At 36.9% G+C, this 20,054-nt stretch overlaps 2 protein-coding genes across 2 annotated transcripts in view; both read left to right on the forward strand.

Moving 5' to 3' along the window:
* The first annotated feature begins 5,097 nt into the window (after positions 1-5,097).
* Positions 5,098-12,352, forward strand: LOC131335227 (pyruvate dehydrogenase E1 component subunit beta-1, mitochondrial). Its single transcript, XM_058370489.1, has 15 exons — positions 5,098-5,242; positions 5,336-5,407; positions 5,508-5,567; positions 7,406-7,486; positions 7,587-7,613; positions 7,725-7,787; positions 7,919-8,005; positions 8,828-8,953; positions 9,581-9,714; positions 9,796-9,868; positions 9,948-10,013; positions 11,008-11,046; positions 11,149-11,273; positions 11,381-11,495; positions 12,005-12,352. The coding sequence occupies exons 2-15, from the start codon at positions 5,357-5,359 to the stop codon at positions 12,071-12,073; spliced, it is 1,116 nt and encodes a 371-aa protein (XP_058226472.1). The 5' UTR covers positions 5,098-5,242; positions 5,336-5,356; the 3' UTR covers positions 12,074-12,352.
* LOC131335226 (long chain base biosynthesis protein 2a) overlaps positions 5,195-20,054 on the forward strand; it is a 66,010-nt gene continuing 51,150 nt past the window's right edge. Inside the window, exon 1 of the mRNA XM_058370488.1 lies at positions 5,195-5,217. The gene's annotated coding sequence lies outside the window, so the exon portion shown is untranslated. The remainder of the gene's footprint in view (positions 5,218-20,054) is intronic.

A 20,054-nucleotide genomic window follows, 5' to 3' on the forward strand; every position in this document is an offset into this window, starting at 1 on the left:
ACCAACAGCGGAGAATAGTGGAACAGATGGGTCGGACAGGGATCCGTTCCCTTGCTCGAGTAGTCTGCGGCGTTTGCTTTTCTCGCAAAAAAAAATAAAAAGTAAAAAAAATTCCCCGCGGTTGCGCGCGTCGATAGGAGACGTGACGTCACCTGATTACTTCGTTGATTGGTCAGCAGACCAATCACTTTGTGGGCTAGAAATGGCTATCGGACCACTGCGGACCCGCCCACCTCGAATGGAGCGGGTTTTCTATTGTACCTTTTCGGGTATTGGGTCGGATTAAAATTATTAAAACCCGACCGGGTTCGGGTGATAGTATTCCGTTCCGATATTACCCGCCACAAAATGTATTTATTTATAAGATTATAATTTTATCCTAATCTAATTATCATTAATACTTCAAAATTTATATTTTTAACCTAATATTATTATCATTATACTAAAAAGCCCTTATATTATTATCTTTATATTTTCACCATTATACTAAATTAACACTTTATTTATACTTATTTTGCTTTTAGATTATGAATTTTTTAAATTTTTTTACGTAGCGGGACGGGTAAACACGTTTACCAATTAGGGCGGGGACAGAGTACCTAAAAAATATTATTTTGCTTTTAGATTATGAATTTTTTAAAAATTTTTACGTAGCGGGGCGGGTAAACACGTTTACCAATCAGGGCGGGAATAGAGTACCTAAAAAATATCCAATCAGATTCAGACCGGGATCGGGTAATAATTTCTGGATCGAGATCGAGTATGCAAAAACCCGCCTCGTCCCATTATCATTCCTAGGGCTGTAGCCCAACCCTGGATGGGATTTTTTTTTTTGGCCTCGAATCTTCCGGCGTTCTTTTTTTTTTTTTTGCCACGGCGATATACATCAGTGAAGATTAGTGGGGGTGTTAGAGTTAGCACGGAAAGACCAGAAGCTATCCCTAGCCCTGGTCCCCTAAAAGCCCTGCCCCTTTGTGGGGCTCGAACCCAAAACCTTCCACAAAGAAGAGGCAATGACTGACCAACTGCACTAAGCAGTGGTTGTCTTCCGGCAATCTAGTAGTTATGATATGTATGTTTCCTTAGATCCGTTAAGAATCCAAATCTTACCCTTCTTATCAATACGTATCCTATTATTCCTATACATATGCAAAAGGCAATGCCACGTTGAAAAGTACGCAATTTGCTATAGAGTAAATTACATGCACAGTGTCAAAACAGTGGTCCCAATTAATAGAACATTTTGACGTGGCGTAATTTAATTGATTTGGAAAAAACAAATGTGTTACACTAACGGTGTAAAATAATTTAATCTCTTTGCTATATACATAATTTACAAAGTCTTTATACACTTTCTTATATCCCCAATTGACTAGCCCATTTTAGAACGGGAAATAAGTCCTTATTTTTTAAGAAGACAACTTCAAGTTAAAAAATAACAAACTTACTGAAATATAAAAATATGCAATATGGATTTTGTTTGAAAGATCTCAATGAGATCTTTTTATACGGTGCAAAAAAAAAAACAAAAAAATATTCTTTATTTGCATTATTTTTGAGTTTGAAAATGTGAAATAAGTATTTTTTTTAAGGAGGTGTTCTAAAAGATCGTTTGAAGAGTCTGTCGCCAAGAATACCCCCATGTTTTGTAGAAACCCTTTGTAGCACTCAGAGTGATCGGCCATTCTTAGGAGTGTTTGAGAGGAGTGACTATTTAGTGATATATAGAACACGTTCACACCGTCTTTTATACATCTCTATCACCACACTTTTTTATTTCGTGATTTTAATACTTAGTCATAAATCTCGTGTGGATGTGTACGTGGTATAAAGGTTCTTGAAGCACCGCGTAGCTATGCTCCAAAAGTACTTGAATTTTTATGTGTACATAAGTGGGTGCTACACTTAGGTGTGCCACATAATCGTTGTTGCATTTTTTTTCCCCCTCGAGAAAAAACATAAAAAAGATTCAGCTAGTCAAATAGCAGATACATTTATGCTTTGTTCGGTTTGTAATTTGAGTACTGTTTTTAAATAATGAGTGAAAAGAGAAATGAGAGTAATGATTGAAGAGAGATAGAGTGAGAAATGAGATTAATGGTAGAAAAGTAAGAGAAAGAAACGAGAGTAATAATTAAATTGAAAAATATTTTTTAGTAGAGTAGTGAAGTAAATAAGTCATTAGTAACTCTTGGTTTCACTGGGTGATTCGAGATTCAAATTTAGACATCAAACCTTTTTTTTCATTATTAATCCCCTAATTTGCTCTTTAGTACACATTGTTTTGTGATGTTGACAAAAAAAATAGAACGTGTGAATCTTATCTTACGCCATTTTTCTTAAATTCAGAACCAATTCTATCGCTCATAACCTTAAAAATCATAACCCATTACCAGTTTACCACAACTACTTTGCACAAGCTTTTCATTTGTACAGAGGGTAGCACCAAATTTTATTTATTTAAATATATATTTTTTATCTTCGTAAGAATCAAACTGCATGCTTGAACTTATAAAGCTCTAACATTTTGCTCTCCTTTCCGCTTGAGCTAATCCTTTATGTTGTTTTCTTCCATCATAATTTCTTTAAATTTAGACTTCAATTTATTATAAAAAAAAAATGCTTAAAACAACCCAATGAGCTGTCAAATAAGACAGGAAAATGTTCAAAAAAACATGTTTTTTGTTTATCAAAGTGCATCAAAAGTAGTATTTTTTTTTTCGGATTTTGATATTTGCGCTCTATTTTTTACTGATGGCACTCCACTTTGTTCATGAAGTTACTAGTAACTTCAAGTTAAAAGTGGAGCGCCATCAGTAAAAAGTGGAGTGCGGAAATCAATTTTTTTTTTTTTGTTCTCTTTTGCTTTATTGCTAACTCAATGAGCTGTCAATAGTATAACAATTATTGTAATACAATGCTTCAAATAATGATAAATTAATTTTTTATTACTACTAATTTCACAAGATATTATTTTTAATCCTTTTTCCTCTTTGTATTGTAGCACTTATATACTCGTAAGCGAATCAAAGTGTCCGCCAGCAGCTTGAAGCTCAACTCGATAAAGACTTTGTGGTAGAATTTAAGCCCATTTGATGAAATGAGCCAAGATCTAGTCATCCCAAACTCAACTAGGATAAAGACTATGGAATAAAAGACATATACAAAGCAATATTTTAGTAATACCTAAGGGTCATCATCGTGGTGGGCTGGTCACCACCCAAGCTCGTCCATGGGCTGGGCCAACCAGGATTTTTCTTTTTTTTAGGCCGGGCTATGCATCTTAAATTGAAGGCCAAGCCTAACCCATGGACTAGCCAAATTGACGGGTTATCGGGCCAAAAGCTGGACGGACCATTCGAGCGGGCTAAAATTTTCTTGGGCTTCGTCAAATTGGTGGTTTGTTTGCTGGTAGTTCAAAGTTCAAAACTTGGGCTTTGCTTGCTGGTGGTTTGTATGGCTATGTGCATGACTAGAAGTCTAAAATTATGGAAGTAATTACAGTAATTGCTTACCTACAAAACAAACGAAAATGATACTTACACAACTGTTGTGTGTGTTGTGTAATCAATTCTGACCGTTCAGATGTGTTTGGATGCTCTAAATTTTAAAAAAAACTCTTCCAATGAAAAGTTTAACTCTTCCAAGCAAAAGTTTGAACGAATCTTGACCATTTATTGTAGCATCTTTGCAAAACAAATGGAAACTCACAATGACCAAGAAATGGCATTAATGAATTAATTGCTTACCTACTGGCTATTACTCTAACTACCAGATTACCACTGGCTATTACTCTAGCTACCAGATTAACCAAAGGTCAAAAAAGAAATGAAAAAAAACCAATACTAACTAATAACTGCATTTGCACAATTGAATTGAATGTTTTATTTATCAAAAGATGAAAAAATATATATGTTTTAAGTACTCAAATTAAATATGCATAAATTGTTACACAAAAAAGAAACAGGCGAGGGATTGCATCACTACGAATATGTACATCCAAACTAGGTTGACACCCACACACTTGTCAATCATGTGCACTACTCAACCTCTATAATTTGTAATATTGGGTGATTTTCGGGCTATTGGGCGGGTCTCATAGACGGGCTGAGCAAAAATTTCTAGGCCCAAGCCCGGCCCATGAACACTTCGGGCTAGGCTAGCCCCCCGTTACATGGGCTCTGGCCGAGCAATAGCTCGACGGGCCGAGCAATAGCTCGACGGGCCGAGCGAGCTTCGGATGGGTCTCAGGCTAGCGGACTGAATGACGACTCTTAGTAATTCCGATAGTGATACAAATTGTTTCTAAATGTTTTGTTTCAAAGCTCAAGTTTGAGTCGAGCTTAACTTGTTTATATTTATTCGACTCCGGTTTGCACCGAACTCGAGTTTCATATCATAAATACTAACTCGAGCTCGATTGTGACTCGAACAGAACTTTAGCTACGGAGTTTCAAAAATATTTACCGGTCCATGCATATTACAACTTTTTTTTGTTGTTAATAAAAAAAATTTGAAGCTGGCTCCGAACTCGAACCGAACTTCAGCTCATGTAAAACAAAAGGCCAAACGACTAAAGCAAAAGCCGTTTAGAAAGGAGGTAAATTACCAAAACCATATTGTGGTTTCCAAAAATTATAATTGTCTCCTCACGTTTGGAAAAATACAAAGTACCTCTCCCACAGTACAAATTACTTCCTTATCGTGACGTAGCCGCTGGGCCGCTGGACAATTCAACAAAATTTGACTGAAAATGATATTAAAATTCTAATTACAGAATTACAATAGAGCAATAGACTAGCCTATTTTTTGTTAGCATGTGAAAAGGACAGTGTGGTCGATTGTAACTAAGATTGGATAGGGTTAGATAGACAGACTCTGTTGAATTTTCTAGCGGCTACATCTCGGCAAGAGAGTAGTTCATTATGAGACATCAGTTATTTTACAATTTTCCAAACTTGAGGGGACGACCTGTAATTTGAGAAACGTCGGGGTGGTTTCGGTAATTTCCCATGTAAAAAAAAACGACAAAAGCAAAAGACAAAGGTCGCGTGTCATCTTTGTACCCATCAGAATATTTTATATTATAAACAAAAATAAATTTCCGCCATCCGGACTTGAACGCGCGCTGCCGAGCTCACAACAACCACCACCGCCACCTAACCACAAACATCAAAGCGCTCTCTCTGTCTCTCTCTCTCTCTCTCTCTCTCCTCCCCCACCCCCACCGATCGACCCAAAGGTAACTATATTTTGTCAATTTATCTGCGTTGATACTCGCATCATTGTCGGCAAGATTTGGCTTTACTGACACGAATCTCCTGTTGCTCGTTAGGTTTTGTGAGAAGAAGAGAAGATGTTGGGGATCGCAGGGAAAGGAGTCGCCCGTGGAGGCATGAACGCTTCGGTTCGTGCTGCCTTTGTTTTTCATTCATCGATTCTTTCGTTTTTTGTGTTTTTTAAAATTACGTTAGCTGTTGTTGATTTCTGATGATTTTATACTGCAGAGGATTCGAAGTCAGTCCCTACTCTTGGCGTCGAAGAGTTACTCGTCTGCTGCAAAACAGGTAACTCGTCGCTCTATAGTCTATACGAGTATAGGTCTCTTTAATCAAGCAGAATACCCATGTTTGTTTGTTGTATACAATTAGTTTTCACACAAAAAGAAAGATGTTATGTTACATTTCTCTGAGGGTTTCAACCTAAAACCAATTGGCAATAGGTGGAGTATAACAGGTGGCTCAGAGCCTTAGATTAGCGATGTGGGAGAAATTCTCGCCCTCCCCTCATGTGTAGCCCGAATGTATGTGGAGGTACGAATTGAGGGGATAAAGTCTAACATGTATCTACCTTAAGAAAATGAATTCACAAATATCAGCCGGGCTTTTCAGCATGTGTTTATTCTCTTCATATCGAGCGAAGTTGGGTACTGAGAAAATCCTGGTGAATCGACTTGCAAAAGAACCTATATTTCTGATCTCTCATTCCCTATTCTTCAAATGAAGGATGAAAAGGGCTATTGAAAAAATGAAAAAAAAAAAAAAAGTAAAGACAAAAGGAATTCAAGCATGAAGCAGTGTGGCTCAGATCAAGTAAGGAAAATGACAATTGGGTGAGGTGGTAAATGGTGATAGAGAAGTTATTTAGTCTCCTTGAGCAAGTGTGTAGATTGCCATTACATGTAAAAGGGCTTCTATAGTTTATGGTATCATTTCCGTGTTATTTTACCCGTTACGTTAACATGCTTTGTTGTCCGACTTCCCTTAATCATTGATGTGTTTGTTATTCATTCTTTTGTTCTTCAATTGGATGATATCCTGGCATTTGTTGACAGTGAAGGAGCTGGTCATTTTTTATTTTAAGGTTTTAAATTTATAAGGTTGGACTCAGATCGGGTCTAGTGTTCTCCTGAAGGGGTTAGCAGGCCAAGTCCGCATGAGTATTGCAAACTAGAATTGAAACGGCAACTTTAATGAAGAATGAAGATAAATCAACTGCACGACTAACGATAGTAAGAAAGAACACAAGGTTGACACAAAAACCCTTTAAGAAAGAAGTCTTGAGTTAGGAAACAATGGTACCTTGAGATCAAAACAGCCCGCTAGATCAAGAGATAGCTGCCAACTCAAATGTAGATGCACTTCACTTATGATATCTTGTTTCCACAATCAGTCGATCACTTGTTCAATCTCTACTCACCAATGGCTCGAACACCCTGGGATTTCTCATATGCAATCGGCATTGGCAGGAACTCACTTATAGTGAAAATGTGGTTGTGCAGGGTTTTGAAATAGATCTGGGATGTTGTCTAAGCATTGCATATGGATAGAAAATGATCGTGCTTTGAAGTTTTTAAGGACAGCATCACAACAAGCAGTCTTGAAAGGACTAGAGATGGGGCAAAATACAAGTCTTTCAGTGCATTGAATATGTATAGGTTGCCCTATAGGTAGGTTTGTTTGGAAAAGTATTTTGGGCAAGTTCCGTAGTTGGAGCAAATGGGCTTTGAGCAGAGGCTAGAATGGAAATCAAATATGCCATCTCTGCTTGAGCAGTCGGGCCACCTTTTGGTTGATGGCCCTTACCACTCGAGCACCCTTCAAGCTAGACTCCCAATAGGCAACAAAAAGCTACCAGTCTGAAACTAGTCAAATCATGGTCGTTGGGATACATTACTAAGTGTCATAGTCTAATAAACAATCTAGATCAATTGTTTCTTCCCACCCATCTGGCCGGCGTTTCACTGCTTCAGATGAGCTCCTTTATGAACACGAGGTGCGAAAGCTGGACAGTTCACCTAGAGAAACATGCCCTGAATTTTTGTCTTTGGTTGCCAACATCCATCTTGTTATGTTATCTAATGTTTCTTTTTCCTGATCTTATTGGGACTGCTTATTGCTTGCAGATGACAGTGCGAGATGCTTTGAATTCTGCACTTGACGAAGAGATGTCCGCAGATCCTAAAGTATTTATAATGGGTGAAGAGGTATTTGAGAAGCTTGATGAGAAATATTTTACAATTGAAGCTGACATGTTATCGATGTAGGCGATTTGCAAAGTTGACTAGTTATATTACTTGTATGCAGGTTGGTGAATATCAGGGTGCGTACAAGGTTAGAAATGACAGACAACACATAAAATCAATCTCATCAATCTTTAAGTTCTGCTAGATCTACGTGCTTCTTCTATCTAAAACTTACTTTTCAAATTTGAATTCTTATTAGATTACCAAGGGTCTTTTGGACAAGTATGGTCCTGATAGGGTAGTTGATACTCCAATTACAGAGGTACTCTATTGTCCTTATTGTTCTTTCTAATTTAATGTTTCTTTCAGAAACCATGCTGTGGGTATGCATTTATTTATTTACTTAGTGTGTAGTAATTTTTACAACGTCCAACTTTTGAACCAATATTGCAGGCTGGCTTCACCGGGATAGGAGTTGGTGCTGCTTACCATGGTTTGAGGCCTGTTGTAGAATTTATGACATTTAACTTCTCCATGCAGGTCAGTGTTCATCTGTACAATCTTTTATTGGAATCATCGTAAAGGCAAATGGATATCCATTATGAGTTAGATCACAAAACTTTATCAGTTTTGCTGTATCACATAGTTATATTTGTGTTGTACCAACGTGTCCGTATTTGACTATTTGTTGCTTGCTATAACGAGCAGGGTAGCATCCAATTCTTCTATCGAGTCCAATAGAAACTATGCTAGTAACTCGTACTTCACCAAGTATTCATTGTTCAAAAAATTATGTATACAGGCTGAATCAAAGGGTTTATGGTATTGTTGTTTCTAATGCAATGGCTTGCATTAGTCTGCATGGTTATACTTGTTTGTTGTTTTGTAGTTGCATGTAATTTCACTGTTGATGTAGTTTTTTAGCCAAAACTGATGGTTTAGTATGTTGACATCTGCATGGTTATACTTGTTTGTTGTTTTGTAGTTGCATGTAATTTCACTGTTGATGTAGTTTTTTAGCCAAAACTGATGGTTTAGTATGTTGACATCTCCCTTACCGAACCTAGGCCTACACAAATACTTTTATGATGCTTCGGAACACAATTGCTTTGCAGTTTTCAAGGTCTTTCTTAATTGTGGGGCTGGATAACAGATTCTTTTTGGGGCAGGTCAATCTGTTTGGTTGACTCAATGTTCGCCTAAGCTAATTAAGTTACTTAGTATTAGCTTTTGTCATCGTAAATCATAATGGTTCACTTTTTATTATGTCTATTTTCTTTTCTATTTCATGTAGGAATGTTCAAGTGTCACTCTTAGCTTTGTTAGGTGTCTGTCTGGACTCAGTTTTGGTGTTTGTTGCAGGCAATTGACCACATTATCAATTCTGCTGCAAAATCAAATTACATGTCTGCTGGTCAGATATCTGTACCGATTGTGTTTAGAGGACCAAATGGTGCTGCTGCTGGAGTTGGTGCTCAACATTCCCAAGTATGTTTCGGCTTTGCTGTGCAGGCAATTTGTCTTCGTGACTGTATTTTAGCTTTAGAGTATTGTCTGTACTACTTCACACTAGTTGTTTCTTGTGTCATTGCTGTTGGGCCTAAAAGGAAAATAATATACAAGCAAAGGCCTTTAACTTTGTCTGCCTGCTAGAGAAAGAAAGACAGTTATTACCACAAGCAGAGATCATTGACTTTTTAGTGTGTGTGTGGGTTTGTATGACTTCAAGTGAAGCAATGTTTAGTGCCATACATTGGATCTCTTTTGCACTTGAAGTTATGCTTAGTGCCATACATTAGATCTCTTTTGCTCTTTTTTGGAGTAGGAGCTGACGGGCCAATTTTAGAAGAATCTTCGACCCAGACCATAGGTGCTTACCAAGTTTGATTCCCCAACCTTTCTATGGGAGTGTTGGGGTGTTCTGGGCCACAAGCTATTGGGCAACACATTTGTCCTCAGTAGCTTCTGTGATGTTGGGAAGCATTAGGATATTTTGAATAATTCTATCCCTGACTGATTTTTACAGTGTGAAAATGTTCGTTTATTTCTTTGATTTGTCATTAGATTATGGATCAAATTCACCAGTTTAAAGCTACATACTCTGTTTTTGCTCAGTGTTATGCAGCGTGGTATAGTTCATGTCCAGGATTGAAGGTGTTGGCTCCGTACTCATCAGAAGATGCTCGGGGCCTACTAAAAGCTGCTATAAGGGACCCAGACCCAGTTGTTTTCCTTGAAAATGAGTTGCTGTAAGTGCTCTAGGAGCATTACGATTTTGCTAGTTTAGTTTGCTTTGAGGGCTAATGGTGCTTATTTGACATGTTCTCCAGATATGGTGAGTCCTTCCCTGTTTCAGCAGAAGTTCTTGATTCTAGCTTCAGTCTTCCAATAGGGAAAGCTAAGGTACTTTCTTCTGACATCATTATTGTTCTCTCTTTTTGTTATTGATTTTTGTCTCTGTAACTTTAAAAATTATTGACAGATAGAACTTGAAGGAAAAGATGTTACTATCACTGCTTTCTCGAAGATGGTTGGTTTTGCTCTTAAGGTTTGTCGTTACTTCTTCCAGTTGTGTAAGGTCCTATTTGTGATAAGCTATGTTTAAGCGTTGATGCATCTGGTTTTCATATTGTCTCCAATGAGTGAAACAAATTGCGGAAGACATCCTTACTGCTGTCTGCCTCTCATTACCCCGCGCGCGTGCATGAGAGAGAGAGAGAGAGAGAGAGAGAGAGAGAGAGAGAGAGAGAGAGAGAGAGAGAGAGAGAGAGAGAGAGAGAGAGAGCTATTCTGAAATTAGGTATGGAGTTAGTTATGTCAGGGATCAAGAAATGCTCCTTTTGACAGTGACATGAGAAAATGTGTTGGTAGCCTACACCTGTTTATCTTGGCCTTTTTTACTGTATAGAGTAGATACAGCATCCACGGAGAAAGTGAAGGGAATGGATCATACTCTACTATTTTTCTACCTTAATCCATTGGTCACAGACCTGGAGACTGCCTTGCCTTTTTTTTTTAGTTGGTACATCTTTCCTTGCATTTCACATGCATTAGAACTGCACATTTCATAGTGCACTTCTGGTAGGTCTTCCGTCTTCCTTTCTTTTTCCATTCTAAAGACTATTGAATGAAAATAGGTGATTTCTACCCATATATCATTTTAGTATTCTTTTAAATAGCTTGATCTGGTTGTTCATTTCTCCATTTTTTCAAGTACATTATCCTTTTCTTTCCATGGCTCTCTCTTCTGGAAAGGAGTAATTATTCAATAGTCTGGGAGTACTGCCACGTGGTACTCCAGACCACTTAAAACCACACATTCTTGTGGGGTCCATACACTTAGTGGTAGACCCCACAAGAATGTGTGGTTGTAAAGCGGTCGGGAGTACCACGTGGCGGTACTCCCGGACTATTGTATAATTTCACTCTGGAAAGTTGTTTTGTTTTGATAGCTTTTTTAATTTCACTCTGGAAAGTTGTTTCGTTTTGATAGCTTTTCTAATTTCCTGATATGAAACTCTCTCAAATGGTAACATGTTCAGGCCGCTGAAATTCTTGCAAAGGAAGGAATTAGTGCTGAGGTACATATTTTACAAACATTCTTTGCTCCATGGATGGAAAGGCGGAGTCTATGAGTATTCGACTTTTGTTATATGAAAATCTAACTGCTCTTTATTATGCAGGTTATAAATCTGCGCTCGATTCGTCCACTTGATAGATCCACAATCAATGCTTCTGTCAGGAAAACCAACAAGCTTGTAACGGTTGAAGAAGGATTTCCTCAACATGGTGTCGGAGCTGAGATTTGGTTATCTTCTTTTTACTTGCACACAATTTCTCATCTCTCTCGAATGTTATTCTCTTTTCCTCTGTGCATGTGAATTTGACTCTGTATGTTTGTTGTTTTTCTGACAGTGCATCTGTTGTTGAGGATAGTTTTGAGTATCTTGATGCACCTGTTGAGAGGATTTCAGGGTCAGACGTTCCCACGCCTTACGCGGCAAATCTTGAGAGGATGGCTTTCCCACAGGTTTGTGGTTAAAAACCTCTTTGCTTTTGCTTTCAGGTAGTATGTGTGTATGTTTTCAGCAGTTGTTGATCAATTGAGACGGAAAATGAAAGTAAATGGTTTGGAGTCTATTATTGCCCATGAATTCCATTCTCTGACAACCTTTCTTTATTAGTAAATGCATGGTCAGTTAGTGCTTTGCGGAAGCAACCTCAAGAAAGAATTATATCTTACATTCCTGAATGAGTCTCAATGACGTGCCTAATTTCCAAGGAAATAAGATGGAGCACCAACAGAATATCGTGGTTGAACTTTGAATGAAAGATCCTTTAACTCCTGAATTGCTGACCGTTCTTTTCCTAAAATTTCAATTGCATAATTTTCAAGACAGATACTCCCTCACCCATATCCCCATTGATTAGGGACTATATGGGTTCTGTTATGTTGTTGTTGTCGTATACTCCGTCGATGCAGTCTATTGATATTTCCTGAACACTGTCCCCTTCTTCTATGGGATGTCTATTGAACAGATTGAAGACATTGTACGTGCAGCAAAGAGAGCCTGTTACAGATCAGTTCCAATGGCTGCAACTGCTTAATCTCGCTGAATGATCTTGTTCTTTCTTTTTTTTGTTTGGAGATGATTCTTGTCTATTTTGCTTTTCCCAGTTTTGGTTAGAAAAAGTTTGCTTAATCCTCGAAAATGGGTGGATTAGCACATTTATTTTCGCCGAGAAACTTCTAAATAAATGCTTGTGCGCGGGTAAATAAGTTTTGTAACATTTACTTTACATATCAGTTTGTCGAAAATGACTTCTTCGTAAACTGAATGGATTACCCTATGTGAAGGTTGAAAGTTGCAAGAGACCATTACGCCACGAATGTCCTCAAGTACTGCTTGGATTTCATTTGTTCAGTGTTAGTACTGATGCAGTTCGTTCACAACTACATTGTGATTTCATTTGCTTGGTGGTTTCTTTTAAGAGAAATGCCATTTACTAATAGTAGGCGTCCCGGCGCGTCTCATTCTTTACAGCACTTTTACTTTCTAGTGGTCTGCGTGGACAATTTTGCATCCCAACTTGGTGCCCCATTCCTTTATGGTTGCTTGCTGCATTAGAGTATCGTATTTTTTTAGTATAACCCAGGGTTGTCCAAATTGCTTGGTTTCTTATATTTAGCAATGTATTTGATACCGCTTATAGTGGGGCTATTATGCAAATGTTTCAAAGTATGAAAATGCGTAGAGGGGAATTGTAGCATCCTACTCCTATGTCCCAAAAAGTTAATTAGTTTACTGCGCAAAGTCGTTCAATTTTTGGACAAAAAATAACGTAATTCCATGCATAATTTTTCAAATTTGTTCGAGCGTTAAAGGCAATGGTAATATCCTAAGTCCTGCTCCCCAAAAGTTGGTCCATTGCATAATGAAGTGCAATTTTTCGATATAAGTTAGCGTAATTACACACACAAATTTTCAAATTTCTTCCAACCAAAAAGAATTTATTCAGGCAAAAAAAATTTTAAAATTATAAATGCAAGTACTTTATTTTTTGATCCATTGCACATTATTTCGTAATGGATTAATTTTTTGGGACATATGGAGTATATGGTTCCCAGTTTTTGAGTGGCATTGTTTATACTAGTAATAGGTAAATTTTTGTTTACACATATACTTGGGGTTGTAAAGATTTCTGTAACACTCTTCTTAAAATTTTTGGAGACGTGACTGATCACATAGTACTCCAACACCATTATCTATCGCACATTTTGGACATCACTTGCCCAGGACTAACAAATACTCCATGTTTTTTTGGGGAAAGTACATAAAACCCCCTCAACTAAAAGAAACTCCCTCAACTATCACTTTTTTCACGGAGACCCCTAATATTTAAAATCGTGCATATAGACCCCCTCAATTGTAACTGTTAACTAATTAGCATCCTTTTGTCAAAAAGATCGTTAAGATGAAAGAGTCAGCGTTGACAATTTTATAGATGAGGGGGTTAGTGTTTTTTTAGGAGTAGAATCATCGTTTCTCCTCATTTCGGTAACAGAGTTAGCCAATTTTTCATTTTTCATTTCATATAGTTTAGGGGGTCTATATGGGTGATTTTAAACGTCAAGGGCTGTCTGCGGAAAAAAGACATTTGAGGGGGTTTCTGTGTACTTTCACCAATGTTTTTCAAATGAATTGGCTGGTTTGGGGTTGCTTAGCTATGTTCACCCGGTAAGAAAGGTCCATGCATGCATAAACGTGTGTGGATGGCCAACTACGAGGGCGACGACGACTATGAAGCCATCACTGATGCACGCTCTCTCTCTCTCTGTCTCTAATTTTCTCTCTTATTCTGCATAACAATTTTTGTATGCGTGCGAGTGTGCGCGTTCTGGTGTTTGGGTTTGTGTGTTTATCTCTCGTATTGATCAATTGGTTTGTCTTTTGTTCATACTTTCCGGCTAGGGCTGCTCCCAGTGTTGAATCGGTTAGGGTTTTATTCAAACTTATGCGTAGAATCTTTTGAAATTTCTAAGTCAGTTGAAACACCAACCCCCCCCCCCCCCCCCTTGCTACTGTTGTTTTGTGTTTTATCTCTCGTATTGAATCATTTGTCTTTTGTTGATAACTTCAAGCTAGGGCTGTTCTCTGGGTTCAATCAATTAGGTTTTATTTTAGGGAAATTTATGGAAATGGTCCTCCTAATTTTAACTGAGTCTCATTTTCGTCCTTCAAGTATCAATTGCAACTCTTTGGACCCTCAAGTTTGGTTTTCGTACCAAGTTGGTCCAATTGATAACGTCTGTTAGCCAAACTGGATGAAAAAAATCAGATTGAGGGCAGATGTCATCAATTAGACCAACTTGGTGCGAACTGCAACGTCCAAATTACCATCAATTTGATTTTTTCCGTCCAATTTGACAGACAGAAATTATCAATTGGACTAATTTGGTACGAAAACCAAACTTGAAGGTCAAAAGAGTTGTAATTGATACTTGAAGGACAAAAATGAGACTCGGATAAAACTCGGAGGACCATTTATATAAATTTCCCTTTATTTTAACTTTTGCGTAAATCTATGAATCTATTGAAATTTCCTGAAGGCCTTTGAAACCCTATTTCTACCGCTGTTTTGTCTCTTTTCATTTTTCATTTTTTCCTGTTTCTGGGTAAATTAAAGTTTCATAGCCACATAAATTGAAGGTAAGGAGAAAACACCTTCTTCATATTCTCTCCGTCCCATTTTGTTTGTCCTTTTTTTTTATGCTGGTGTTTATTTTCAATCGTTTATATCTTTGGTTCCCATATAAATCTTCAAAAATCTGCAATATGGATCTTATTTGATAGTTATTGATTAGGTTTATAGTACAAAATTTTCAAAATTGTGACAAACATTACAGATTGGTATATATAAACATTTAAAGAATAACACGAATAACGAAAATGGACAAACAAAATGGGACAGGGGAGTATAACCAACCAGACACCAACTTGACACAAACCAAGCTATACTCTTTGCTAGAGCAGAACGAACAACCAAAACAAGGAGCACCAACAGCTCCAACTGAACTATACATCTACCAGCCAAAACAAAAGCACGAAACTCAAAGACCAAACACTCTGTTAGAGATGTTCTAATCCGCACACAGAAGCCTCTTATTTTCTGTCCTCTTGAACTAGGTCACATGCCTCGTGTCCGACGCTAGGTGGACATTTCCAAGTATGTGTCTGAGTTCATATCATATTTAACCTGTTGGACATGCTTCGGATATGCTGAGAGCCTTCTAGGACACTTTGGTGGCATGCTGGGACACGTTAAGAGGTCATAAAGGAATTATACGAAGTCGAGGCATGGTCAAAATTTTCACAGATGATTACGACTCTTGTTTTTTTACATGCGAGAAAATATGTACTTGTAGCCACATTTTATAACCTTCTTTTGATTAAAATAGAATCATTCATTTTCTCCCAGGTATTTATAGCATACAGACTACAGAGTATATACCTATGAAAAATGTGATCATTTTGTTTTTCCATTCAAATGTACGTTCGTGTCCTATTTTTGTAAAAATGATGCCTGTGTCTTGTCTAATATGCTTGGAACTAGTGGGTATAGAATAGAGTGTTCTACCTTTGATCCGGAGTTTGGAAGGGTTCTAAGAAAGTTAATGAAAATGGAAGCTCGGAGAGGACGAAGTGGATGCCTTTGGTTTTTGGTTGAATGTGAGTTGACGAGCGATTATAGTGGCTCCTTACTCCTTGATAAAATATTTAACCCGACTTTAAGGGTAGAGGTGCGTATGCAAGAAACCCACTTTGTTTCTATCTTTGGATCAGTTTACGCCTATGAATTGATTCATGCTTCACAAATGTATTCACAAGTTAAAAATTTGAATGCAACTCTCTTGTCCACATACTCTAGCCCTCATTTGTCCATTCAAAGTTTAGGTAAAAAAAGTAATCAAGGGACCAATCGGATGGGACGCGGGGGCTCTGCTGTGTCATGAGGCACAGTACCCCCTACCCACACTCCAAACAGTACCGTTTTGGAGGAAAAAAAATTCAAGGCTTCCTATTTGCAATTCTAAAGAGCAGAAACGTAATTATAAGAGACCTAGAAATAAATTTTAATTATGTCTCTTTAGAATAATATGATCATAATAATAAGATCTTCACACTGGTTCAAACGGATTGAAAATTGGAGCAGTTATGTATTTTTAATATATAAACAGTCTAAAAAAATTAAGTGCTCCAATTTTTAATCCGTTTGAACAAGTGCGAATATCTTATTACTCTGAACATATTATTCTAAATGAGCATAATTAACTTTTGTATCTAGAACTCTCATAATTAAGTATCTGCTCTTTATTTACGATCCTGTGGAGCAGAAACATGATTATTAGAAACCTTAAAAACAAAAGTTAATTATGTCTTTTTAGAATAATATGTTCAGAATAATAAGATTTTTGCACTTGTTCAAACGCATTAAAAATTGGAGCACTTAATTTTTTAGACTATTTATATATTAAAAATACAATTAAAAAATTAATTATTCCAATTTTCAATCCATTTGAACCAGTGTGAAGATCTTATTATTCTGAGCATATTATTCTAAAGAGACATAATTAAATTTTATCTTTAAAACTCTTATAATCACGTTTCTGCTCCATAGAATTGCAAATAGGAAGCTTTTTGATTTTTTTCCTCCAAAACGGTACGTTTGGGGGGTGTGGGTAGGGGGTGTTCGTGATATTACAAAGATTCACACCAAAATAAATATTACAATGGACAAATTAACAGGTTGAGTCGCGAAAATCTCGCTATCTTTAAGGAGATTCAAGCCCTCTACGATAACAAACCGGTACAGTAGAAAATCTCTGACTTGTCCCCTCCAAGATATAACAGCCCGATAATTTATCGTTTGGTTCGGACCTACTCTGCACAAGTAGAAGAACCCAAAGCTCCACAAATAAAACACTCTTACAGTTTGCCCAAGACTCTCACACCGACTAGTTTTTAGAGAACGAAGATGGAAGGGAGAATTGAGTATGGAAGGCTAAGTGTTTTGGAGAAATCTTAGAATTGCTCTAGGCTTTCTTAGCTTAGATTGCTTCACTCAAGCAAGCCTTATATAGGCAAGAGAAAATCCAAATCAAATCTCTTCATTAATGACCAAATCTCACTTGGATATGGATAGATATGCTCTAGATTTGGAGGATATGAAAGATATGGATAGATATGAAAGATATAATCTAGATTTTATCTAGATTTGCTAGATATAGATAGATTTGCAAGATATACTCCTAGATTCTTCTAGATTTGCTAGATTTGCCTAGATATCCAAATAACTGCTAAGATAAGAGTCTCTCACGCAGATATGTACATGACTTGTAAAAGTCTAGCACCACAAAATGTACAGAAATTTAATATTAAAATAATAAATTTCCAACATTCCCCCACCTATTTTAATATTAAATGAGACTCCTAGGCAAAGAAAGATATTATGCATCATGAAGGTGTGCTCTGCATTGAACCTTCACTCAGTGAAAACAGTAATCTCTACTCCAGAGTCAATAGTGGTTTCCGACTTGAACTATGACTGCTTAGGGGAAATAAAAAATACTGCCCACACATAATAATCTAGGTATTGACATGAGCTTTAATAGCCAACACATTATGGCCTTGTGTTAATCCCAGTTTTCATGAGTGTCTTTGAGAACAAAGCCTAATTCTCATAGGAATCGTCCCCACCTCCACGCTCACATAGGTGAAATCTATCAAGGGTGCTCCTGTAATTCTAACACCCCACTCATAAGAGCTACAGAATTTCATTAAGATTTTCTTAAAAAACTCAACCTCCATAACATTATAGGATAAATGCACTCACACTATAGGGATGGACTTAATAAAAAATTTCAGTGCATTTTCAAATGACCACCATATGATTCGTTCTTCCCATTGAACCCAGTTACAGGATCTCTGGTCCTTGGGTTGGGTATCCTCATACGTGACTCATGAATTTAATGGCTTTAGTCCCATCCCCCTCGATGTATTCCAGACTCTTTCTCTTGCTAAGGCCTTGGTTAATGGATCTGCAAGATTATCATATGACCTCACATAAGTCACATTTATGATGCCATTACTCCAATAAGATCTCACAGTATTGTGTTTTTTTTCTGATAGGTCTAGATTTACCGTTGTAATAACGATTTTGTACTCTACCAATTGCAGCAGTGCTATCACAATGAATTAACACGGGAGGAATTGGTTTTTTCCAAAACAGGATTTCATTTAATAAATCTCTCAACCAATTAGCCTCCTCACTCGCTGATGCTAATGCTATTAGCTCAGCCTCCATAGTAGAATTAGCAATAATAGATTGCTTTTTCGATTTTCAGCATATAGCACCACCATCCAAATTAAAAATATATCCTGTGGTAGAGAGTGAATCACCTGACAAAGTATTCCAATCGGCATCACTATAAGCTTCAAGTACTGCAGGATACTTTTTGTAAAACAAGCCATAATTTTTGGTACTAGATAAATATCTCATTATTCGTTCAATGGTTAGCCAGTGTTCTCTACTCGGCTTGCTAGTATACCTGTTCAGTACTCCTACTGCATAAGCAATATCATGTTGAGTACAATCAGTAGCATAACGTAAACTCCCTATTATGCTAGCATATCCTTTTTGATCAACAATATCCTTGTCATTTTTAACAGAAAATAAATGCACATGAGGATCAAAAGGAGTAAGAACATGTTTGCAGTTATCAAAATGGTTTTTTTTTCAAAATTTTCTCAATATAATGAGACTGATCAAGAAATATACCATCACATGTTTTTGTAATTTTTATTCCCGAAATTACGTTAGCCTCACCAAGATCTTTCATATCAAAATGGCCACTAAGCATATTTTTAGTCTCATCAATTATATGCACATTAGAGCCAAAGATCAGTAAATCATCAACATATAGGCTAACAATAACATGTGAATTTTCACAAGATTTATAATAGATACACTTATCACACTCATTTATCTTATAACTATTTTCAATCATACATGAATCAATTTTCTCATGTCACTGTTTAGGCGCCTGCTTTAAGCCATATAGGGATTTAGTCAACTTACACACTTTGCTTTCTTGGCCAGACTCCACAAAGCCCTCGGGTTGATCCATGTAAATTTTCTCATCTATGTCCCCATTTAAAAAAGCTATTTTTACATCCATTTGATGAATTTTTAAATCATTGCAGCAACTGCAATTAATAGTCTAATGGATGCTACTCTAGTAATCGGAGAAAATGTATCAAAAAAGTCAAGATCAGCTTGTTACTTAAAACCTTTTGCAACAAGTCTTGCTTTATATTTATCAATGGAACCATCCGGTTTAAGCTTTTTATGTAGGACCTATTTACACCCAATAGCTTTACAACCCGGTGGTAAATCAACTAATTTTCAAGTTTTATTGGACATTAGTAATTTCATCTCATCATTAATAGCCTCTTTCCAAAAAACAGCATCTGGTGATGTCAAAGCCTCTTGTAAATTAAGTGGAGTATCCTTCACATTAAAAACAAGATAGTCAGGGCCAAAATCTTTTTCAACTCTAGCTCTTATACTCCTTCTAGGTTCAAATTCAAAATTCTCTTGATTTTGTAAACTAGGAGTTGAAGAACTAGGCTCAGGTAAAATCAATTCTTTAGATTCTTGACCCCCACCATTTTTAAGTTTAAAAGAGAATTTTTCTTCATAAAAGATTGCATCGCCTGATTCAAAGATAATTTTATTTTTCATATCAAAAAATTTATAGGCTGTACTATTTTTTGCATATCCAAGAAAAGCATAAGTGGTAGCTCTAACACCCAGTTTGGGCCTTTTAGGGTCTGAAAGCCTCACAAAGGCCAAACAACCCCAAATTCTCAAATATCCCAAATTTGGTTTATGACCTTTTTGTGTGGCACTCTATTTATCACATGACAAGCTGTTAAAACTGCTTCTCTCCAGAGATTTGAGGGAGTGCCTGCTTCAATAAATATGGCATTGGTCAAGTCAATTACTGTTTTATTTTTTCTTCCAG

This window comes from Rhododendron vialii, chromosome 8a, assembly GCF_030253575.1.
Source record: "Rhododendron vialii isolate Sample 1 chromosome 8a, ASM3025357v1".
NCBI classification, from domain to species: domain Eukaryota; kingdom Viridiplantae; phylum Streptophyta; class Magnoliopsida; order Ericales; family Ericaceae; genus Rhododendron; species Rhododendron vialii.

Coding starts and splice junctions, on each gene's coding strand:
- LOC131335227 (XM_058370489.1), top strand. CDS start 5,357: ATGTTGGGGATCGCAGGGAAAGGAGTCGCCCGTGGAGGCATGAACGCT. Junction 8,006..8,827: donor CATTTAACTTCTCCATGCAG/GTCAGTGTTCAT, acceptor TGTTTGTTGCAG/GCAATTGACCACATTATCAA. Junction 11,047..11,148: donor AGGAAGGAATTAGTGCTGAG/GTACATATTTTA, acceptor TTTATTATGCAG/GTTATAAATCTGCGCTCGAT.